The sequence below is a fragment of the Polistes canadensis genome, unplaced genomic scaffold (genome assembly GCF_001313835.1).
Source record: "Polistes canadensis isolate GaletaPanama2010 unplaced genomic scaffold, ASM131383v1 scaffold_37, whole genome shotgun sequence".
Classification (NCBI taxonomy): Eukaryota; Metazoa; Arthropoda; class Insecta; order Hymenoptera; family Vespidae; genus Polistes; species Polistes canadensis.
Genome location: NW_014569584.1, coordinates 728739 through 749758, shown reverse-complemented (window position 1 = coordinate 749758; position 21020 = coordinate 728739). Strand labels below are relative to the sequence as shown.

The following is a 21020-nucleotide window of genomic DNA, read 5'->3' as shown; positions in this document are numbered from 1 at the left end:
AATTAAATGCAATATATTACTATTATAAAGTGACATTTATAATAAATACAAAAGTAAGGCAGTATAGCTACCTGTGCTTGTTTGTGCAACGCAAGTATATAAACCAGCATCTTCGGGCTTCACATGTTGGAATACCAATGCTAGAGTATCCTCTTTATCTTTGAAAAGTACTTTGAACCTTTCCTCAGGATCGAAAGGTTCACCATCGCGAAGCCAAGTAAACTGAGGTTCTTCACCCGGTTCCAACAAACCTTCCGGTAATCCAGGAAACATTGGTTTATCTTCAGTCACGGTTACCGTAGCCTCGCAAGTTGCTTCACCATAACGATTCATCGCTGTACAACTGTATTTACCGGCGTCAACTTTTTGGACATCCGGTATTAACATCTCGTAGAATCCTTTATCCGCTTTTTCAGTTACTATCGTTACACGTGCGTTTCTCGAGTCGATTAACGAGCCATCTTTATAGCTAATTAAACCAACAAATAATTTGTTAAAATAACAATCGTTTAACTTGATAAACATTCGTAAAATGTACGCCCTCATTTATTTTCAACTTACAATTTAAGTTCTGGTATTGGATCACCTTTTACTTTAATCATGAAACGTAAGTAAGTGTTTTCTAATAATTCGGTATCTTTTAGACGTACTAAGAAAATTGGAGAGTTTGCTTCTGCTCGTGCTTTCTTTTCTTCGGTTGTTACTATAATTTTTATATATTCATTATTAATGAATATATCTTTACAAATACATATATAAAGTGTTATACAAATTATACATTTTTTGGACGAAACTTACGTTCTTGGACAACCAATTGTGCCGTACAAGTTGCTTGACCATCCCCATTCATGGCACGAGCAATATAAATTCCGGAATCTGATTCGTGAACATTTTGTATTTGAAGTTTAAAACTTTTCTCGTCGGATGACTGAATCACACGATCCGCTAATTTATCATTCAATGGTTTGTTATCCTTAAGCCATTGTATCTTTGTTGTTTCGTCGGCCATCACCAAAGTGCATTCGAATGTAGCAACTTCTCCAGCTGAATAAACAATGTTTCGATTAAATAAGTTGTAACGACAATTGATGGAATATTTATTGATGATATGATAAGCCAAGTATAGCGACTGGAATTTGTACGATATTTGAAGGATATTGCAGTTTCGTAATGCTTTTTCTATTTTTTTTTTATTCTATAGAATGAATATACTTAAATAATCATTTTTTTATTTGTAAATTTACATCGACTACACAAAAGAGATTTTTATAAGCAGAAGTATAGAGAAAGTACACGAATACGTGTATTTGATGTGGTTTTAGTATTTTATCAGTCAATATGTTTTTACTAACACCAACAAATACGTAATAGAAAATGACACATGTTTCTAAAAATACAGGACGATGACAACAAAGTAATCCCAACTGCTAGAGAAAAGGGAAGACAAAAATATTTGCTTGCTAATGTAAAAACGTGTACCTACGAAATGCATGAAATTTTACTAAAAGTGGTACAGTAAAAAGAGATTAAGAGACTATTCACGAGTATAAAGCGATAATGGTTAAATCGATGAGTATGCTTATTCTATTAAAAATAAATATTACGCGAAACGGTACATAGAAATTTGAATAGTAGTTTAATAAGATTGAAAGTATAGTATGTATGATGTAAGTGAAAAATATGATGTGTGGCGTGAAAATAGTATAGCTGTGTGAAGTGTGAATTGTGAAGTATAAAAGATGGTACGTCTAAAATAAGCAACGAAGCAATTTCAACCTGCGACATTATTTGTTCACGTCTAGAAGCATTTTAAATAGCTGGCTAGAAGAAAAAGATAGATAAAAGTAGAATGATAAACGTTATAATCATATACGAGTAATAAGTCAAAATGCATAGAATAGTAGAGCATGATGAGAAATAGTAGTCAAATTTCGTGTCACTTTACCTATGGCGTGTATCAAAGCCTTTTTTGCTCGACTCGCTAGAACAATAAAAATGTATCTTATGACACGTTTGTCGAATACTTGTTTGTTTCATGTTATCTAAATTATATCACTTGTATTATTAATACCTGTACCTCTCGTTCGTATAAGGATCTATAATTATTAAAATTGTATGCTATAGATCGCGCACTGATCGTTGCCCTTTTCTTTTGCGAATAAATGTGTAGTATAGATGATATAACCGCGATTATCCGCTTAAATTCGAACGAACGGCACAATGAACGTGAGAACGATTACTTACGTTCGACATTACATCCTTCGATAGTTTTGAGGAAGATAGGTTTTCCAGTTTCAGTAGCACCTAACGAGATCTTCGCTTTACTTTCAACTGCTGTTTCTGCACCCCCGCTGGTGGCTGTTTTGTAGGAGCTTGAAGTTTCGCTGATTTTTTCGGTGCCATGGAGAGACGAAGCTGTAACCGCGGCACTAGTAGATGAAGATGATTCAACGTATGAAGTGACACCAGAACGAATACTCGATACTGATGAATACTCTATGGATAATGATCAACGTAAGTCGCAGTTACAAATTTTTATTGAATGGAAAAATCGTTCTTACCCTCTACGAGCTTCGAAGAGGCACTGAAGCGACTCGAAGAATATCGGCGAGACATATTTGGATCTCCTTCTTCAATTTTAGTTTCGGTTTTTGGATTTGGTGCTCCTGGGTTTGATGGATTAGTATTTTGGGGGCCTGGATTCGATGGATTTGTTTTTTGGGGATCCGGGTTCGATGGATTTGATTTTTGGGGACTTGGGTTTGATGGATTTGTTGTTTCAATTTGTTGTTTGTTGTTTGTTGGATTTCCTTTCGATTCTTCTGGCTTTGGATTTCCTTTAGCTGCTTTTGGTTTTGTTGGGCCTGGATTTCCTTTGGCTGGTTCTGGTTTTGGTGGTCCTGGATTGTCTTTGACTACATCTGCTTTTGATGGCTCTGGATTCCCTTTGACTGCTTYTGGTTTTGWTGGSYCTGGATTCCCTTTGACTGCTTCTGGTTTTGTTGGGCCTGGATTTCCTTTGGCTGGTTCTGGCTTAGGTGGTGCTGGATTGTCTTTGGCTACTTCTGCTTTTGGTGGTTCCGGATTGTCTTTGGCTACTTCTGCTTTTGGTGGTTCCGGATTGTCTTTGGCTACTTCTGCTTTTGGTGGTTCCGGATTGTCTTTGACAATTTCTGATTTTGGTGATCCTAGATTCGTTAAGATTCCTTTAATGTCCGCTTTGGAAGAATCTTTTATTTCTTCTTTTTCTTCTGGCACTTCTTCTAATTGTAAATCGTCTGCTGCGTGTTCCGCTAAAGCAACTAGATCGCTGGCGTATTGCCGAATTTCTTTCAACCAATACGCTTTCACTGGATCCTTATGTGCTATTAAAGTGATCGGATAGCCAAGGAGACTTGGATTGTGTAATTCGAAAGAACGTAAATCATCCGGATGATCCTTCAATTCTACCTCCGGCAACTGAAATTTGATCATCGTGGTATATACAAAAATCACGCGTGTAACACAAAAATCGAAATAAAATTGAACGGATTAATTGCATTACGTACTCGAATGATATCCTTTAGAACGAAAACTGATCTGTCCTCCGAAATTCGTCTGACTTTGCAGACGAGTATTCGAGCTTTGAAAAGAAATAGATACCTTTCCTTACTTTTTCCGTCCTTGTCAATAACTGTAAACCACTCCTACGAATGTAATTATAAATTAATACAGAGTTAAATGAATTCGTGAAATGTGACACTTAACAAATATTAGATGTACTGACGTGTGTTAGCAATCTACCAAGTTTATGTATGTTGCCTTTATATCCTTCGATATTACTAATGAATTTATTATCGGTTGCTCTGTGGGGGATACCTAGCATCAACTCCAAAGCTTTTTGGAGATCATCACAGTTTTCACCTAGTCGTGTCGAATACTTCACCAGTTCCTGAAAATATTCGATACCGGTTAAGGATCTATACGTTAATAAAAAAGTTTGCATAAGCTATTGATATAAACACTTTTCACTTTTCACTGTTTTTCCAACGCGATCGAAGTGAAGTTGAAGAAAGGATAACGTGCCATGAAGATGACCTGTTTTTAGCTCGCTAAATTCGTACGAGTTTTGCGCCCACTCATCATTCATATTACTGAGCATAAAATTTCCAGTCGTATTGCGATAATCTTTCGCAATATTTGTGTTTTCAGTGTGATGGATGAATAATGAAAAGTTAATAACAAAGAATATCGAATAACAAAGTACAATAAATCGATGAGTGGTATGAATATACTATATGTAAAGTATATGTATATGTTGGTTGTATTAGAATTCGTAAAAAAAATCTACAGATATCAATAATTTTACTGGGGAGACGCGTATTTTCAAGGCAAGGCAGGAAGTATTCTAGCGCCGTATTCTATTTTCGTCAGACGCAATAAAATTTAGATATAAATATATATGGGACGTATGTATGCTCCATATTCAGTCGTGTTAGATCGTTTTGTTACTATTTTAATAAAAGTATGTATCATACTTTTAATATCAATTCGTAGTTGTAGTTCTAGCATTGTTTAATAGAATCTTCAAGTATATGTTATGTTTGCATTGAAAGCTTTCAAAATCTACCACTTGACGCTTTAGCAAATCAATGAAAATTACCTTCAGTAGAAGCTGGTAGTCGTTTATGCGTTGTATCGGAAGCTTTAAATGTTCTGATACGCTTTTGTCGTCACCGAGAGTCTGGCTCAGTTCCTACAAAGAAAAAACGATATAAGTTAAAAAAAGAACCAAGCGACTATTGAATTAAAACATTGTCTTATGCCAATGCTTGGAAGTAATTGTCATTACTTTTCTTCGCTAATAAACGAACGATAGAATTTATCGATAGCACTGAAAATATACAAATGAATGAACTTCAACACTAACAACGTTGAAAGTACACTCGGAAAAATATACGCGAAAGTTGTCGACCAGTTAACAAAATAGAAAAGTTTATAAAAATCTAGAACGAATCAACAAGATCATTCAATGCTCACGTTCGTCACCGTAACTCGACACCGAGGTGACACGAATTTGGCGCAAACACGTGTATTTTTGGACGTGATTGGATTGTCCACAGACGAAAAACTACGCGAGTTGGTATTAGGTACCAAGACGCCAATTGACAGATAGTTAACGTGTCTATGAGAGAAAGAGAGAGAGAAAGATGATCCCAACTTTGTATGAATTGAAGGACACACCTTGAAAGTTTGTTCCTAGCCGGTGTTTCGACGTCGTTTTCTGTGGCTGCTCGCAAACTGGATCATCGGATAAAACTTCGTTCCTTTCAGACAGACAGTCAGTGGTTACCGAGAAAAAGCCCAAGCCCAAGCCCCCACGATAGCTAGTTGGGAGACCAATACGGCCACGGCTATACTTAGACGAACGCTTTGCAGAGTGACCACGCAGAAAAACGACAGGAAGATCGCACGCGAATCTTAGACGTTTTTACTCTTACTCACTTAACTCATTTACTCGCTTGGATCTCTTCGTCGTTTAAGTTATTCGATATTTATATACGACCGTAACAATGTAAATATGCAATCAAACTTGATAGATTCGTAAACAATTTCCCAATTCCTTTTCCTATAACGAAAGGTTCGAAGAAGTTTTCGATGAATTTTTCGAAGAATCATCTAATTCACGAGTCTAAGAATATTGTTAAGAATCATTGATAGAAAATTTCGAATAGTTTATCTATAAAAGAATAGTTTAAATGTTATTGTTTCCTTCGCCTACGCCATTACGTAGCTCGGTGACTCTCGAAGAAGTTCTTTCAAGTTTAGATTTAACGATGTTTCAACAAACGCGAATAGATATTTTGATCGTGTAATAACTACCACAAGTAAATAGAAGTCTCCAAATGACTCATAGAATCGTCCGATTGTTCAGGTAAAAAACGAAAAAAGTTAGGTACGGTCAATGGTTAATTTATATTTCAAGGTCAATGACAAAAAAGAGTGATTAAGGCTTGACCTTAAATAGAAACAAATGCAGTCTGCATCTGTGCAGACGATTAGATTTGATAAGCTACGGTGCGATAAACTTTATTTTATTTTGTTTTCTTTTCTTTTGGGTGTACGTTCACCATCGGGCAACTATCGTTCGTTCGTAAGAGAGACGAAAGATGTTCGGCCTGTTAAGAATAAACCCAGCTATTTCGGGGGCTGGACAGACGCCTGCTTGGCCCCCGCCCGTTATATAATTGCAACATTTTCTCCAATCCATACACCGACTCGATTATAGAGCGTGGGACGATTCACGCGTCACCTGTTTCTTCTTCTTTTCCCTTCCCTTTTTTACCTTCTTCTTCTTCTTCTTCTATCGATTTCAAAGATATCGTTGGACGAGGGAAGATACCCCCGTTTCTTTGCTACGTTCATTATTTCCAACTAAATTCGCTTAATCAAATATTTTTCCTACGTATGCATATTCTAAAGAAACGAAATAAAACAGATCCGCCATTGTTAATTTTATAAATCAAAGATATCTATTTGTTTTTAGATTTACATATATTATCTGAGAAACGGCGCTTAGTATGAAAACTACTGGCAGAGATCATTTGTAACTGTCGAGTTTAAGAATCGATCTTTTAGCAAGCTTCCCTGTCACGACGCAGATAACGCGTTTGGTTTGTGCCAAATAATTGAGGAAAGTAGAAATCTGTTTTATCCTTTTCATATTACTAACTTTTGAATTCTTACAGAAACCTGCATTATCATTTTCTTCAAAACGAATTATACGATCTGTCATTATTACGACATTTTTTCTTTTTCTTATTCTAATTAAATTAAACATACCTCAAAGTATTCTCGTACTTGATCGTTCGTCTGAAGAAATTCCTGAGCAAGTGGTTCGTCCCGGCAGTAAGCTACGTGTTTGTCGAAGTCACGTTCCTTGGATAAATAAATGAATTTATTAAATTATTATTTTTTACGTTTATATCACATATAAGGAAGAAATGTATTATTTAATTATAAATAATACTTACGAGTCTCAAGAAAGTTTTTCCCAACATGCGTGGCTGATCCGCATAGTATTTAACACCCTCGATCAACACCCTGCCGAACGATCTAAGTAAGGCCGGAATTAATTTTCATGCCACAAAATCACTCCATGCCTACGTGCCTTTAATTTTTGCTTCTCGTAAAGACGCGTACAACATACTGCTATACAGTTTTTATTAAAAGGGTTTGTTTCTTTTTTTTGTTTTTATACAAAAGTAGGGTTTGCGCGAGGCAAAGTAAGGGCTTATAATTAGTCACGAAGGGGTGTGGGGATTGCAATGACAATAGTCACAAAAGCAAACTGAAATCCTGTTTGGTTCAACAAGTATAAATTAAACACGAACTTTTGGTTAATACCGAGAATGTGTCTTTACATCTCAGAGATTTGTCATTTTTTTTGTAATCTTTTCGTTCTTGTATTTGAAATACATCGTTTTTCCACAAGATTACGTTTTTTCTTTTTTTAATATCATTTTATTTAATAATACGAATCGATGAATTTGTCAAGAATTATTATCAATTTTGTAACGTATGATTTTTGATCATTTTTAAACATAATCTTGAGGAAAAATTTGCAATGTCATTTCGTATTTCACACATCTAAATCTATATAGGTATACTTATTAAAAAATAAATCCCCCCCAACAAATAATATAGAAATATTTAAACACGTAAATTCGGTGACGAAGCCACACGTGCACAAAAACAAATTTCAAACATGGATATTCATTCGATTTGTTTCTCCGCTTACTGTTTTTTCTAAACTGACAATGAAAAATGTAAATTAATGAGTTTAAGTGTACGTGTGGATTATGAATACTCGTGTAGAAGAAGTACGTGTGTTCTTTTTGGCAGGTTTTTATGATACTAATACAAAATAACGAAATTTCAGTTTGTTTCGTGTATGATGGACGTGTTTTGAATAGAGTCGTGGTTGAATCTGAGAGATAAAAATTGAGAGATTGTTTTTTTTTGTACGATCGATTAATCGAAGTTTTACGTACGTATTGTGAAAGTCAGCGATTTGCTTGAGATTCGTAAAAATGATGTCTTTGTTATCGCGAACTGTACGTGGAACATCTGGATTATCGAGAGGTTTCAAATAACGTTCAACGACCAATTGAATGTCTCTCCCAAATTCTTCTTCGGTTTCTACCAGTTCCTTCACCACTGCCCTATAAACAATACATTATCACGTATCTTTTACAAGGAATAGAATTATGCTAAAAATACAAAATAGAATGTAATTATAAATAAGGTAACGTACTCTCTTCGATAATGAGAGTCCTCTGGTCGACTATGACCAATCATGGCGGAACTTTCCTCGCTGAGACTCGTTTGCATAAGTATGGACATTGGTAGCCATCCTTCTCTTCCATCTGCTGTACGAACGTACACTCTGCACACACGCAACAAAACATATCATGTTTCACACAAAGAAATAATATTTATCCATGATTATTAATGAAAATAAATCGACGTATTGTACAAATGTATTACATGTAAGCAAGTATTGCGTGCGTCATTCGATAAATTTTCTAAAATATTATCACGATATACCCTATAAATGTCATATTTTTCCGTAGACATAAATCCATATTTTCATAGTTCGACTGAATGAACGATAATTCCGACACGTTACGTGAGATAGTGCGACGTGTTAGTCACAAGATAAAAATATAATCCGGTGAATCCCACGCATCCGAAAATCTATCTATACTTTGTCCAATTTTGATGGAAATCATTCGCTTGCACCTATTATTTCTGCAGTCATTGGATGCAATTTTAAGAAAATATTACTCGAAATAGTAACAATTCTAATGAATAATATTTACCGATAAGAAAATATTAATACGATGAAAAATGTCAATAGAAATTTCGTCTAATAATTTGTAGAATTTATAAACGAGGTGTAAATCGGTTCGAAACGTACGACAGTTTTTTTGTTCGTTTCTTTTTGGCAAGTATTATCATTTTCTTTTCTAGACTTCGAAATATAGTTATCTTCTCAGCTCAACAGCAGCCATACATTTCTACGTAAATCCGTAGTAAATGGTTCGCAGCTCATTGAACGTCAACGCTGCCAGAATCAGAGGCGACATTTTAGGCTTGAACCTCACCTTTACCCTAATTTATTTTCAGAACTGGCCGATATTTATCCTTGCGCGGAGTCAGCCTTCTTTTTGGCGAGCTAATATACCCCGAAAAACTCCTGCGTCTTCTTAAAAGATGATTATGCAACTGGTCTTCTGCGCAATCGTCTTCAAACATTCATTTTCATTGCGAGAAGCAATTATCTTTTAATAGATAAAGGAATGCATATCGTCTTGGACAATCCTATTATTGGATAGACAAGGCCGATATTTTCATATTATTTCAAGATTCGATTTAAACGACAACAATGATTTTTGCGTCTTTTCTTATTGCACTTTGGAGAAGAATTTTCATATATTTAAGTTAACGTAAACGATCATTTTTCACAAGTAAGAAAATCCAATGTTTTTATCAATCTTTGGCGTTACGTCGATTTTCAAAAGATATTCCTTCTTTAAGTTATTATTGTTCTGGACATTTATAAACGGGTAATTTTAATCAGCGTCATTATAAATCAACTTCCCTGAATATATCTTTGTGCAAAGGAGGAAGAAGAAGTTGGTATAGATCTGATAAGTCTCGTCGACAAACACAATGACGATCTAACTTCGATCGTCTCTCCTTTTATAGTTATCTCATAAACCTGAACTGTACTATTAACGATCAAATTATTACATTTAAAATCCACCGAATATTTATTCTCTTGTGAAAATAATAGAAATTTTCCTCAAAACTTCTCAAAGTTTTATCGTTCGCATGATGCCTTACGATAAGTTCATTGACCTCAGAACGTTGAATGTAACGTTCGTCGTATGCACCTGTCGTTTCTACACATAACAGTTACTATTTTGATCGAGCAACACTTGCCTCGTCCGTTCGAGATTCGATTGGCAATTCATGTACTGTTTAAATTCACACTGAATTACTCATAAATTTTCGGTTAATTCACTGTCCACAAAGTAGTTGCTTTTAGGTTTCGATCCTCTCGTAGATTTCCTTCGTGATTGCACTTTTAGGTACGATCATATAGCCAATTAGATAGATAAATACGGAGATTGCTTTCAACGTTGCAGACATTTCTATTTCTCGCATTAGTTGACACGAGTTTCTTCTACTTTCCGGAATTATCGTTTCCTCTTGCTTTTCACTCGAATTATTCAAGAATTATTCGTAGAAATCTAGGAAGAGTGTTTTGCATTCACAAAACAAAGAACGATGTAATATTATCGAAGAAGTAGAAGAAGAAGAAGAAGAATAAAACGCAGCTGTTTAAACAACAATTCAAGCATTGTCATAAATGGGATTTTACGATGACAAGCTTTTGGCTAGTTTAGTAGAAAGTTCGATGAACAATTTCGTATCTTCTTATCGCTCTTATATATCGATGATATTTTGTTTCTGCGATGAATTATTTGAAATTTATTATTTAGCCTTACCTTTGGAGGCTACTGTCCGAGTTCGACCTCGAAATGCATCGTGCTCGTGGATCTGTATGCTTTCGACGTGGTCGAATGGACAGCTTGTGTTTCGCAGCGGAATTGTCCAATATACCGTAGATCTCACCAATTTCCAACTCGGGATCCATTTTCATTTTCCTACAACATCGTCAATCGGTCGGTCATAGAGCCATAGATGGCTCGATTTTCGATATATTTTATTGTTTCATTTTATTTGCTTATATCTCGAAGCAAGTTGCACCTTGACAATTGCAACAGAGCCAATTCCAAGCGATTAAGTATTATATGCAGCCATGATATCCCACTTGTTATGTTTTTTTTTCTCATTTATTTTTCATAGCAAATTTTGTTTAGTCATATGACGTTGGTTATCGAAGTGAATTATTGAAATGCTCTAATTATCGATCCAATATAAATACAACACTGTTACATAATTTTTCCATGCCAATTCGAAGAAAAATGTTTCACTTACTTTGCATGATCGGCATATTCGAAAGCTTCCACGATATCACCAACGTTCACCGTAAACCCATCGGTCTCGTCCGTGTAATCCTTTACGACGATGTAATTATCCAATGGTTTCTGAAACAAAAAGATACAATAACTCGTTATTTATATTACATCCATTATTACATTCGAGAAATATTTGTCAAAGTATTCGATGAACAGGAAGCTTTAATCAGATTCCAATATCTGTATAATATGATATTTATTTTCTAAAATTGTAAGATGAAACGTCATGTCAAGTTACCATTCGTTCGTTACCATTCTCTTTCTGACAGATACTGCTTAATCTCTTGAAGCTCGGTGTATTTTCTCTACTACCTAAAATACCGAAAGACCTATCGGATCTTGACAGAGCTGCGGGAACGTTATCTTGTTTCTGACAGAGTCCATTAGCTGAACCTTCGAGACTGCTAGTTATTGAGATCGTTCCGGTGAACGTGGATGTCATTTCAGCTTCGATATCTTCTTCCCTGGCGACGGGACAACAGTACATGGAAAAACGATGAGCGGTTGGCCGATTCAATCTGAGAGCTGAGAAAACGTGCAATGGTTCGAAATGGTGAATACCGTCTTCGTCTAGAACAGTGTAGGCTACTTCTCCGGTCAATACCGATCTTGAGGCTTCCCTAGGTACGACGGCTTGCAAACCCTGTTTCAATATCATAAAAATCGAGGTTGGTTTGTGATTTCGTCTCATGAGAAACTCTTCCATGGCTAAACTATTGTCAGCGTGAAGTAACGCAGTTGGTACGTCAACGGAAGATTGCAGTGGTGCTTCTTCCGGAACTATCATCAGTGCTGCGCTTTCTCTAACAAGCGTTCTAAGACGTGGATCCGTTCTGGCCAATTCCGGATCGCTACAGAGTTGTCCAAGTGCGCTCATGAAAGGTGGCCTCTCTTCGGCTAATTTTCTCATTACCGTCAACCTCTTCAACACGTCTAAAGTTACTCTGTCGCTGGCCAAAGCACGAGTTGATTTTTCGTCACTGATCACGGCTAAGAGACTACTAGCCGTGCTGGACATTCCAAGAGCTCGAGCCAATCCCACTGCTTGAAGTAACATTTCCCGAACGTTGCTACCTTGTTCGTCGTTCAACAATTCTTTCACCCGTATTTCGCTAGATTCTCTAACAGCTTGGACAATAGCTTTGTGTACAGTTTCCGCGGCATCTTTCTCCGTTGATACGCTCGCTACCTCTTCCGATACTTTTTGAAGAACTCGCGAAACCAATTCCGGATCGTTTTTTGATACCGTTCTGAAAGCCGATCCGATCAAATCCGTACCGTGTTCTTCTTCGAGAACCATGGATAATCTTTCGAGTACTACGTCGTCTTTCAACGTCTGACCAACTATCGTAGACTTCAGTATATCTACTTTATTATTTTTCGTATCGTCCATTAATTCTAACATTGTACTTTGACAAAGTTCGCTTCGGTTTTGTGGAATTAGGAGAATACGAAGAACATTCTCTACCGATTTTTCCATATTCTCATCTTTCTGACGAAGCAATACGTTAAATGCTTCGGTAATCGACGAATAAACCAAATCTTGTTTGACGTTTTCGTTATCATCCGATGATTTATCGGATAACGCTAGAACGGCAGACGCCATAGCTGTTTTAATCGCATCCCGTAGCCATTCGTCGTCACTCGTCTTTTCTTTTACACCATTCATCATGATCGGCGATTTAGTGCCGTTTGTCAAACCTTTCATTTCCGATCGATTTACATCTCGTTGTTGTTGTTGCTGTTGCGCTATGTTTTTTGCTAGCTGTGCCACGGTAGAAACTACCTGAGCCATTTTTACCGCCGCGTTACCGTGTAACCCAAGTTTTTCTGCCATAACCAGAGCTTGCTCCAAAGCTACGGCTTTCGGATCAACGTCAACGTCAACCGCAGGTAAATTTGCTAAGACCTTTCTACCAACCGATAAACCAGCTTCCGATAATTGCCTTAACATTCTAGCGTCTATGCTACTCTCTCCGTTATTTAAGGTATACGGATTGTAATGCAAATGATTTGGTCTGAGAAGACGCAATTCTTCGGGAGTAACCTCGAATCCTTGAACAGAAAATTCTACCTCGCCTTCCGGCGTATCGGTTAAATCCGGTGCTACGAAACGCGGACCTTCTTCCGTTTGTACGATTTGACCCGATACAAAAGTGATACCAGACTCTCCTGATTCCACAACTCGTCCCGGAACAAATCTAGGTCCGTCTGGGGTATCGACGACTTGTCCAGGTACGAAACGAGAACCTTCCTCTTCCGTGGAAATCACTTGACCTGGTATAAAAGTTGGTCCAACTTTTGTTTCTACGATTTGGCCAGGTACGAACCTTGGTCCTTCGACTGTTCCGACGGTCTGTCCAGGAACGAATTTTTGTCCTGTACGTGTCTCAACCATTTGTCCTGGTACGAATTTAGGCCCACCGCTCGTATCGACCACTTGACCCGGCACGAATTCTTCTCCCTTTTCCGTCATTACTATCTGACCAGGAAGAAAACCATCTTCCGTCATAACACCCGGTACGAATCGCGGTTCATCTTTACCGCCACGTACCAATTGTCCCGGAACAATTCTTTTACCCTTTGGTAAATTTCTCGTGCCTTCTGGAATAAATTCAACGCCGATATCCGTTTGGACCATATGCCCGAAAATTTCTCTCTGATCGGACATCGAACTCGCGTTAGCTGTTTTCGGATCTATCGGTATTCCCACCGGTCCTGCCTCCGTTAAAACAACTTCGTCGAATTTACTAGCAGCAGCAAATTCAAATCCTTCCTCGGTGATCATAGTTCGTCCTGGAACGAATTTCTTCCCTTCCGGTTCTTTCGAAATTTGTCCTTCGACAAATTTTGGTCCTTTCGGTGTATCCAACGTCATACCCGGTACGAATTTAAGATCATTTTCAGATTCCTCGATGACTCCAGGTACAAAGTGGATCTCTCCGGAATCTTCTGTGACAAATTGACCAGGAACGAAATGACTACCTTGCGGTGTTACCACCGTCTGACCAGGTACGAACTTTGTGTTACCCGTCGAAGATTGAACACTCTGTCCTGGTACAAATTCCCAGTTGTCGGAATTTCGAACGCTTTCCCCGGCTATAAAAATTTGTTCACCTTGATGATCCGTGATCGTCTGCCCAGGAACAAATTTCAAACCATTTGGAGTGGAAATCGTTTGTCCAGGAATAAAATGTCCATTATCGGCTACTTGTCCAGCCACAAACTTTGACCCTTCGTCGGTCAAGACAGTTTGACCTCGCACGAATCTACTACCATCCCTGTTGTGAAATGTTTGTCCTTGAATAAATTGCAAGCCCTGTTTGCTCGTTGGCAAAGTTTGTCCAGCGATGAAAGACGGCGTCTCTAGGCCATTTTGTTCTTTAACTTTCATTATTTGGCCAGGAATTAAAAGTGGTCCATCCGGCGTGTTCACCGTGAAACCGGGAACGAATGCAGGGCCTTGAGGTGTTTCCAAAGTTTGTCCTGGGACGAAAACAGGACCCGTCGGGGTATCCACCGTTTGCCCTGCGATGAATCTCTGTGCACTTTTGATATCTAATTTTAGACCTTTTACCTTGTGCATCGTAGTTTTTTCGCCGTTATTGATTTTCTCCACTAAAGCAGGGATTTCCTCAACTCTGGGAAGACGTTCGAGTGCCGCCTCGCCAGCTTTCGTGAACTTGGCATTTACATTGGAGGTCGCTTTCAAGTCGTTAACCGAAATATTCATGACAGCGGATTCTAGAGCAGGCTCGGATTTTATTTTCAAAGGTGTCAGCGGTTTTACTATCGAGATGGCTTCGAATCCACCGGTGTGTTCAGAAATTGGCGAAGTACTCGATAGCTCGGTACTCTGTTCAAACGTATGAGCTTCTAACTTAATCGGAGTGGGCAGCTTATTTATCAATGGTATAATCTTAGTTGGAATCGTATCTTTCTGAAACGTACTCAAGTCTAAAGATACTGGGAAAGTGTTGAACGAATCCTTCAACGAATTAGTTGTAGCAATTATATTACAAGCTCTCAATCTTGCAGCTTCCAAATCAATTCGTTTCCAGTTCTCGATTTGTTCTTTAACTTCCTCCTTAACGCTTCTCAATTTAAGATGTTTCGCCTTTTGAAGTTCCTCTTCTTCGGCAGCCTTTTCTTTCTCCTCGAAGATCTTCTTCGCGTAACTAAGACCCCCCGCTTGTCTCTTTCTCTTGCGTTTCTTAGCTTCGATCTCGATTCTTTCGCGTTCCTTCAGTACTTCCTCGCTTGGTCCTAGACCATCGAAAAGATTCTCAAAGTCTTCCAAATTCTTAAAATCAACCGATACATTTTTCCCTTGTTTCAATCTCAAGAGTACGGTATCGCAGTCTCGTGATAACATCACGTCCTTGACATCTCCGTCTCTTACAGCAGCTTCCAATCTCGCCGGAAAAACTAAACTGCATCTTCGTTCTTCGACCGTGTAAACGAATTTGTGATCTTCCTCCTCGACCATCGGTTTCTTCTTACCCAACAAATCTCTCAATGCTCTCTGCTGTTCGTTTTCCCCTTCGAGTATTGGAAAGACGTAACGAAAATCCTTCAAAATGACGTGCTTCTTCTTCTCCCCGAGTATAAGACCAGCTGTATAATGATGTGGACCAAAACCGGCAGCATTGGTAATCTTACATTTAGACTTGTCGTGCGAATGAACGCCGAGAAGTACTGGAATGTAATGATGTGTTGGAAGACCATAAGATTTACCGGTTATACGACAAAAACGTTTGGCATCCGCTGGACTGATGGGAGGTAACAAGGGGAAATAATTTGGCTTGGGGAGGCCCCTGCTCCTCCCCGTGATCCTACAAAATGACATTTTTGTCCTTCTTCTTCTTCTTCTTCTTCTTCTACGATCTATCCAACTTTTCTACTTTCTTCCCTGTGATTTTGATCTTTCACTCGATATCATCAATTTATCATCGATCCTAATCTCGAGGACCATCCTTCGAGGTTCGTTTTCGTATTTCTCGACGTAAACTGTCTCGTTAGATCCATCGATCGATCGTAATTTCTTAAATCATCCATAACGACAAAGGCCAAGTTGAACTGAAACTTTTATTTTTTTATTTTTATTTTTACAATTTACGAATTCAATTTCTTTGAATTTTCTTTTTGCACACATACACACACACAGGCACAACGATTTCGATCGTTTCTTTTGTTTTTCTTGGACGAGCTTTCCTCTTCGTTGGGTTGGAAAAAGAGAGAGAGAGAGAGAGAGAGAGAGAGAGAGAGAGAGAGAGAAAAGTTATTTCTCCCAACCGGTCTGGTAGGAATACAATCCGGTGAATGATCTCGTACTGTCTGCTGCTGCTGATTATTTTTACCCTTTAACTTTTCTTTTCCACCCACACTCAATACATTCTGCTATCTTCCTCGTTTTTTTTTCTTCTTTTGTTTTTTTTTATTTCTTTTTCGATTTTTTTTTATATCCGTATAAGCACTCGTCAAAATGAAAGGAAAGACAGAAATGAGAAAAAGTTTGCCACACGAAGGAGAAGAGAAGAGATTCGTCGCGTTTCGAGTTTATTTTTACTTGTGCGAAATGCCTATGAGGATTCCGTCGATGTTCTTGCCTTCGTCTTTCTCTGGTAAACGGCCAATTCTTTCATTTACATGTGAGAGAGAAAGAGAGAATGGGATAGAAAAAGAAAGAAATGCTTGCAGCATCGACAACCAACGTTGTTCTTGTACTTTCTCTCGATTACTCTCCAAGCTCGAATCTTTCAAAGTGTTCTCTTTGTATTTTCACTTTCGCTTCTTTCAAGTCCTCCAATAACTCATCGAATCCGATTGGCAAAGATGCAACAGATAAATTTACGACGAACGTTATTTTCTCTTTAGATTTGTATTTATCGTTAATTTATCGAACACCGTTTAATCAAATTTGAACAATTATTTCAATAACTATCTTACATTTTCTCTCTATTCTATTCTAATAGTAACGAATAACGATAGAGAAGCATTAGCTCGTAAAGTATTCGGTCACTTTTAGTAAATCCCACGAAGCAACACCCCCGTCGTCCATCTATTTTCACGCCAGTGCACTGCACTCTTTCCCTCTCTCTCTTTCTCTCTGTCAAAAGACTTTTCCTTGGAACGACACGATATTAGATATTATTAAAAAATCATGCATAAATGTGTGCTATGATATCTCCGTTATCATTCAACAAAAATACATTTCAATTGTCGTTTATAAAGCACAAAGAAAAAAATATAGAATAATGCAATTTATAAAGAATTTTTCCGGACGAATTCGAGTACTCATATTCGATGAATAATTTCGTTATTGATTCGATCGATTATTAAAAAACAAAATATATATATATACTTTTCGTGATATTAGCACGCGAACGTCAAACGTTTATCGTAGATAAAATGTTAACTTTTTGTTTTCGATCTTTCTCTCTCTCTCTCTCTCTCTCTCTCTCTCTCTCTCTCTCTCTTCGATCAAGTTGTTAGTTGTTCTAGGATGAAGGATCAACGACACAAAGTTTGCACCGTTAGTTCGGAATAAACGTATTACGATTCGCGGCTAACGCTAGACTACTACTCGATGTAGGAGAAGTGGCTAAAGAGAGCCGTTTGCGCGACGAGACTCTCGGCTCCCCACGAACAGAAATAGCTACCCTTCTTACACTTCTTCTCCAATACAACTTCAGAACTCTGAGTTACACCGAGACTCGAGCCTTTTCCTATCCTATTTTCTCCTTCTTCTCCTCCTCCTCCTCCTCTTAGACATTTTTCTTATTCTATTCGTTATTTTTCTTAATTTAAACGAGAACATTAAACTAATTCTTATCTCTCGTGCATCTTTTATTATCTTTTTACCTTACAACAACCAATTCTGATTTTTCCTAAATCCAACGAATTTTCTAATAAGATCATTGGATGATATTTCTTTTTTTTCTTTTTAAATACAAAAATACGAACAAATGATATTACATTAGAGAATATTTTATTTTTCCAGTGATTAATCGTAAACAATCATGGAAATTAAGACAATAATTGGGTACGCACGAAAGATTCTGACTTCTTCCTAAATTTCGACAATTTTTCAATGACGATCGAATTGATTTTTGATATTTCATTTTTTTTTTACTTTGACGTGTACAGTAGTAAAAAAGAAAAATAAGAACATATGATAGGAGTGAATTTTGTTGCGAATATTTAATATTATTCGATTGGTGTTTCGTAAACATTTTCGAAATAAGGGCAATATTGGTATTGGGATATTTTCAGCTTCGTACTCGTTATGCCCACGTGCATTGGAATCAACGTGTGCCTCTTTTCTGTATTTAGGAACGTTGCGTCATTATTTCATATAAAACTTAAATTTCGAGAACGTACTGTAGAAATAAAAATACGTTTTATTACGTTCGATATGTTAAATATCGTAAAAGGAATCACCGATGCAACCAGCTGGAATATTTCTCTTCGTATTAAAAGTAATATTCGGTATAATTCTAATATTTTATCGTCACGTTAATAATGTATTAATTAATGATTACCATAAAAACGAATGAATTTCACCCTGGTTAAACGAATTCCAAAGATAAAATGATTTGCACCATTTCTCGTCCGTAAAACAATCGTTTTGTTTTGTTTTGGTAGTTAAACGCGTCTGAAATAAATTCGCGACGCATTGTTGGCATACCGAGACATGGACGATAAACTTTGAAATGGCAATTATTGCAATACTGTATATTTCGATCATGATATATCGATAACATTTAAGAGAGTGCGCAAAATTTGTCATAAAAGATTACCGCGAAACGTTTTGTACTATGATCCATCCTTTTGATTTATCAAGATAGTCAAGGTTGATACTGATTTATTAACACCCCTAACTCTATTGTAATATTGTATAATTTATATCTGACAGAAAGTTCTAAACAACGTTAAGTCATCTAGCTAATCCAAAAGACAATTCGTAGGAAATGATTTTTTGATAAATTTCATATTTTTATCAACTAAACCGCTTAGAATAAAAAACAATCAAAATTCGTGTGACAAAAGTGAAATCATTTAGCGAAACTTTTCATCATTCAATTGTAAATCATGATGATTTACTTGCATTACCTAGACGTTAAGATGTTTCTTTGAACAGGTCTATGAGTGGTATTGGCACATCGAAAGAGTCCGGTGATACGTGGATTTGATGTGCTGCCAAACTCACTGATCTCCGTCCGGATGAGTTCAATAAGTTACCAAAACAATGTCATTTATTTTCTTTCTATCGCGAGCTCGGAAATCTTTGAATCATTGACACATCCATCTTTTACTTTCACCGATCCTGTAATCATTAGATCCATATTTTATCTTTCATTTTTTAACTGAACTAACTAAGTCAAGTTTACAAAAAACACATTTCATATAGATTAACCTTCAGGAAAAAAGAATTCGAAAATAATCATAGACAATTTTTAAGTTAGGTCAAGAGTAGCCGAAAATGCATTATACGCATGCATCGTTGCGACATTGAAAGTTTATCACGGTGTTAAAGACGTCGCACCTTCCTTTTTATTTTCTATTCATTTTCTGACACACGACGAAGAATCACTGGCACAAAATTTACATTTTTGACGTTCAGCCAAAACTGTAGAACTATACTGGACGATATTTCTTCTTCTTCTTCTTTTTACGGACTGACTAAGAAATCAATTTTCACATTCATAAACACGATACAAAATTTACAGTATACGTTCTTTCGGTGATTTTGTGGTTACTGAAATTCAACGGTTCGGTTACAATGCATTCAATCATTTTATATTTATGTGCATACATTTGTATACAAAATGTAAATATATATATAATACGAACGATCCTGTAAATGAAAAAGCGATCGAAATGAATTAAAATTTAATTTTCGAAAGAAAGACAAAAATTAAATCTGTATTGGTGTAATTGGAATGACGTTGTTGGTAGGTTCTCGTACTTCTTCCTCGGTAAGAAACTTTGGCATCAAACCAGATATTTTCTATCTAACTACTACGCGGTGCTCTACAGTTTTAGTTTAATTTAGATGATCTTATCGTGACGTAATGGTATTTAACGTCTTCTTCTTTTCCTTTTTATTACCTTTTTAATTTTTTCCTCGCACCCCACCTACGTGATATCCAATTAGCGCAAAATGTTTAATACCAGAGGAATAATTATACTTCCTTAGTCGCTGTCGTTTAATTTTCATTTAATTTGTTAATTGCAAATCGAGATTAATAATAAAGATCGTGACTTATGTGTGCAATATTTCAATTATACGCTTATTGCAATTTTGTTATGTTATTTGTAAAAAAAAAAAAGAGAAAATTTACACTGCTCACCCTAAGTGTCGATCTTCTTTCTTGGATTCTCGATTCACTCGCTACGATTTTGCTTACTTCCACTGAATATTCTGAAAAAATTCAACGAGTTTTATGATTCTTGTGAATTTTTTTATTATGTTTACAGGAGAAACAAAAATATAACTTACGGCTATCGATAAGAATTCCAAAAACATCAATTACCTTTTTTCCTTTTCGAAGTTACGCTTGTAATTGATCTGTTGTAAGCCATTTTATAGATGCTGGATTACGTCATTATTCTGTAATATCAAACATAATACATATAAAACATTTTTATTTCAATTAATTCTTTGCACTCGAAACGTTACGTCATTTGCATGCATTATAAATGCATATTATCTTTGACAATAGTTTAAACTCGATAGTCGTGGCAATAGGAATATTATTTTCAAAGTTACACAGCCCTAATAAGTATGGAATACGATGAAGACAAGTAAAGATGAATTCGATTTAAATTGTGTGCGAAATCATTTAAAGATAGAAGAAAGAAATTCACTAAATATACGGAGAATGTATCGAGTTGCTGGTTCGGTCTCGAATGCAAAGGGTT

The 21020-nt window shown here is 36.7% G+C and overlaps 1 protein-coding gene and 1 long non-coding RNA gene across 9 annotated transcripts in view; both read right to left on the bottom strand.

Moving 5' to 3' along the window:
* Window positions 1-17724, bottom strand: part of LOC106784556 (muscle M-line assembly protein unc-89) — a 31193-nt gene extending 13469 nt beyond the window's left edge. For 2 of the 8 annotated variants that reach the window (XM_014744249.1, XM_014744250.1), the window contains exons 1-16: window positions 11332-17723; window positions 11053-11162; window positions 10560-10718; window positions 8297-8428; window positions 8034-8204; window positions 7014-7095; window positions 6823-6918; window positions 4643-4735; window positions 3767-3931; window positions 3549-3686; window positions 2562-3459; window positions 2245-2496; window positions 1946-1981; window positions 799-1044; window positions 562-703; window positions 72-469 (exon numbers count right to left, since the gene is read on the bottom strand). In XM_014744249.1, coding sequence (XP_014599735.1) covers window positions 72-469; window positions 562-703; window positions 799-1044; window positions 1946-1981; window positions 2245-2496; window positions 2562-3459; window positions 3549-3686; window positions 3767-3931; window positions 4643-4735; window positions 6823-6918; window positions 7014-7095; window positions 8034-8204; window positions 8297-8428; window positions 10560-10718; window positions 11053-11162; window positions 11332-15942 — 7729 coding nt within the window. In that variant the 5' untranslated portion in view covers window positions 15943-17723. Of the gene's footprint in view, window positions 1-71; window positions 470-561; window positions 704-798; window positions 1045-1945; window positions 1982-2244; window positions 2497-2561; window positions 3460-3548; window positions 3687-3766; window positions 3932-4642; window positions 4736-6822; window positions 6919-7013; window positions 7096-8033; window positions 8205-8296; window positions 8429-10559; window positions 10719-11052; window positions 11163-11331 lie in introns of all 8 variants that reach the window. The other 6 variants (XM_014744247.1, XM_014744245.1, XM_014744242.1 and 3 more) reach the window with 6 other exon arrangements.
* Window positions 17725-19408: 1684 nt separating this feature from the next.
* LOC106784563 lies at window positions 19409-20647 on the bottom strand. The gene is made up of 3 exons (XR_001381428.1): window positions 20633-20647; window positions 20450-20520; window positions 19409-19422 (listed from the first exon to the last, which is right to left on the bottom strand). It is a non-coding gene; the product is annotated as an uncharacterized LOC106784563 (long non-coding RNA).
* Window positions 20648-21020: the final 373 nt, after the last annotated feature.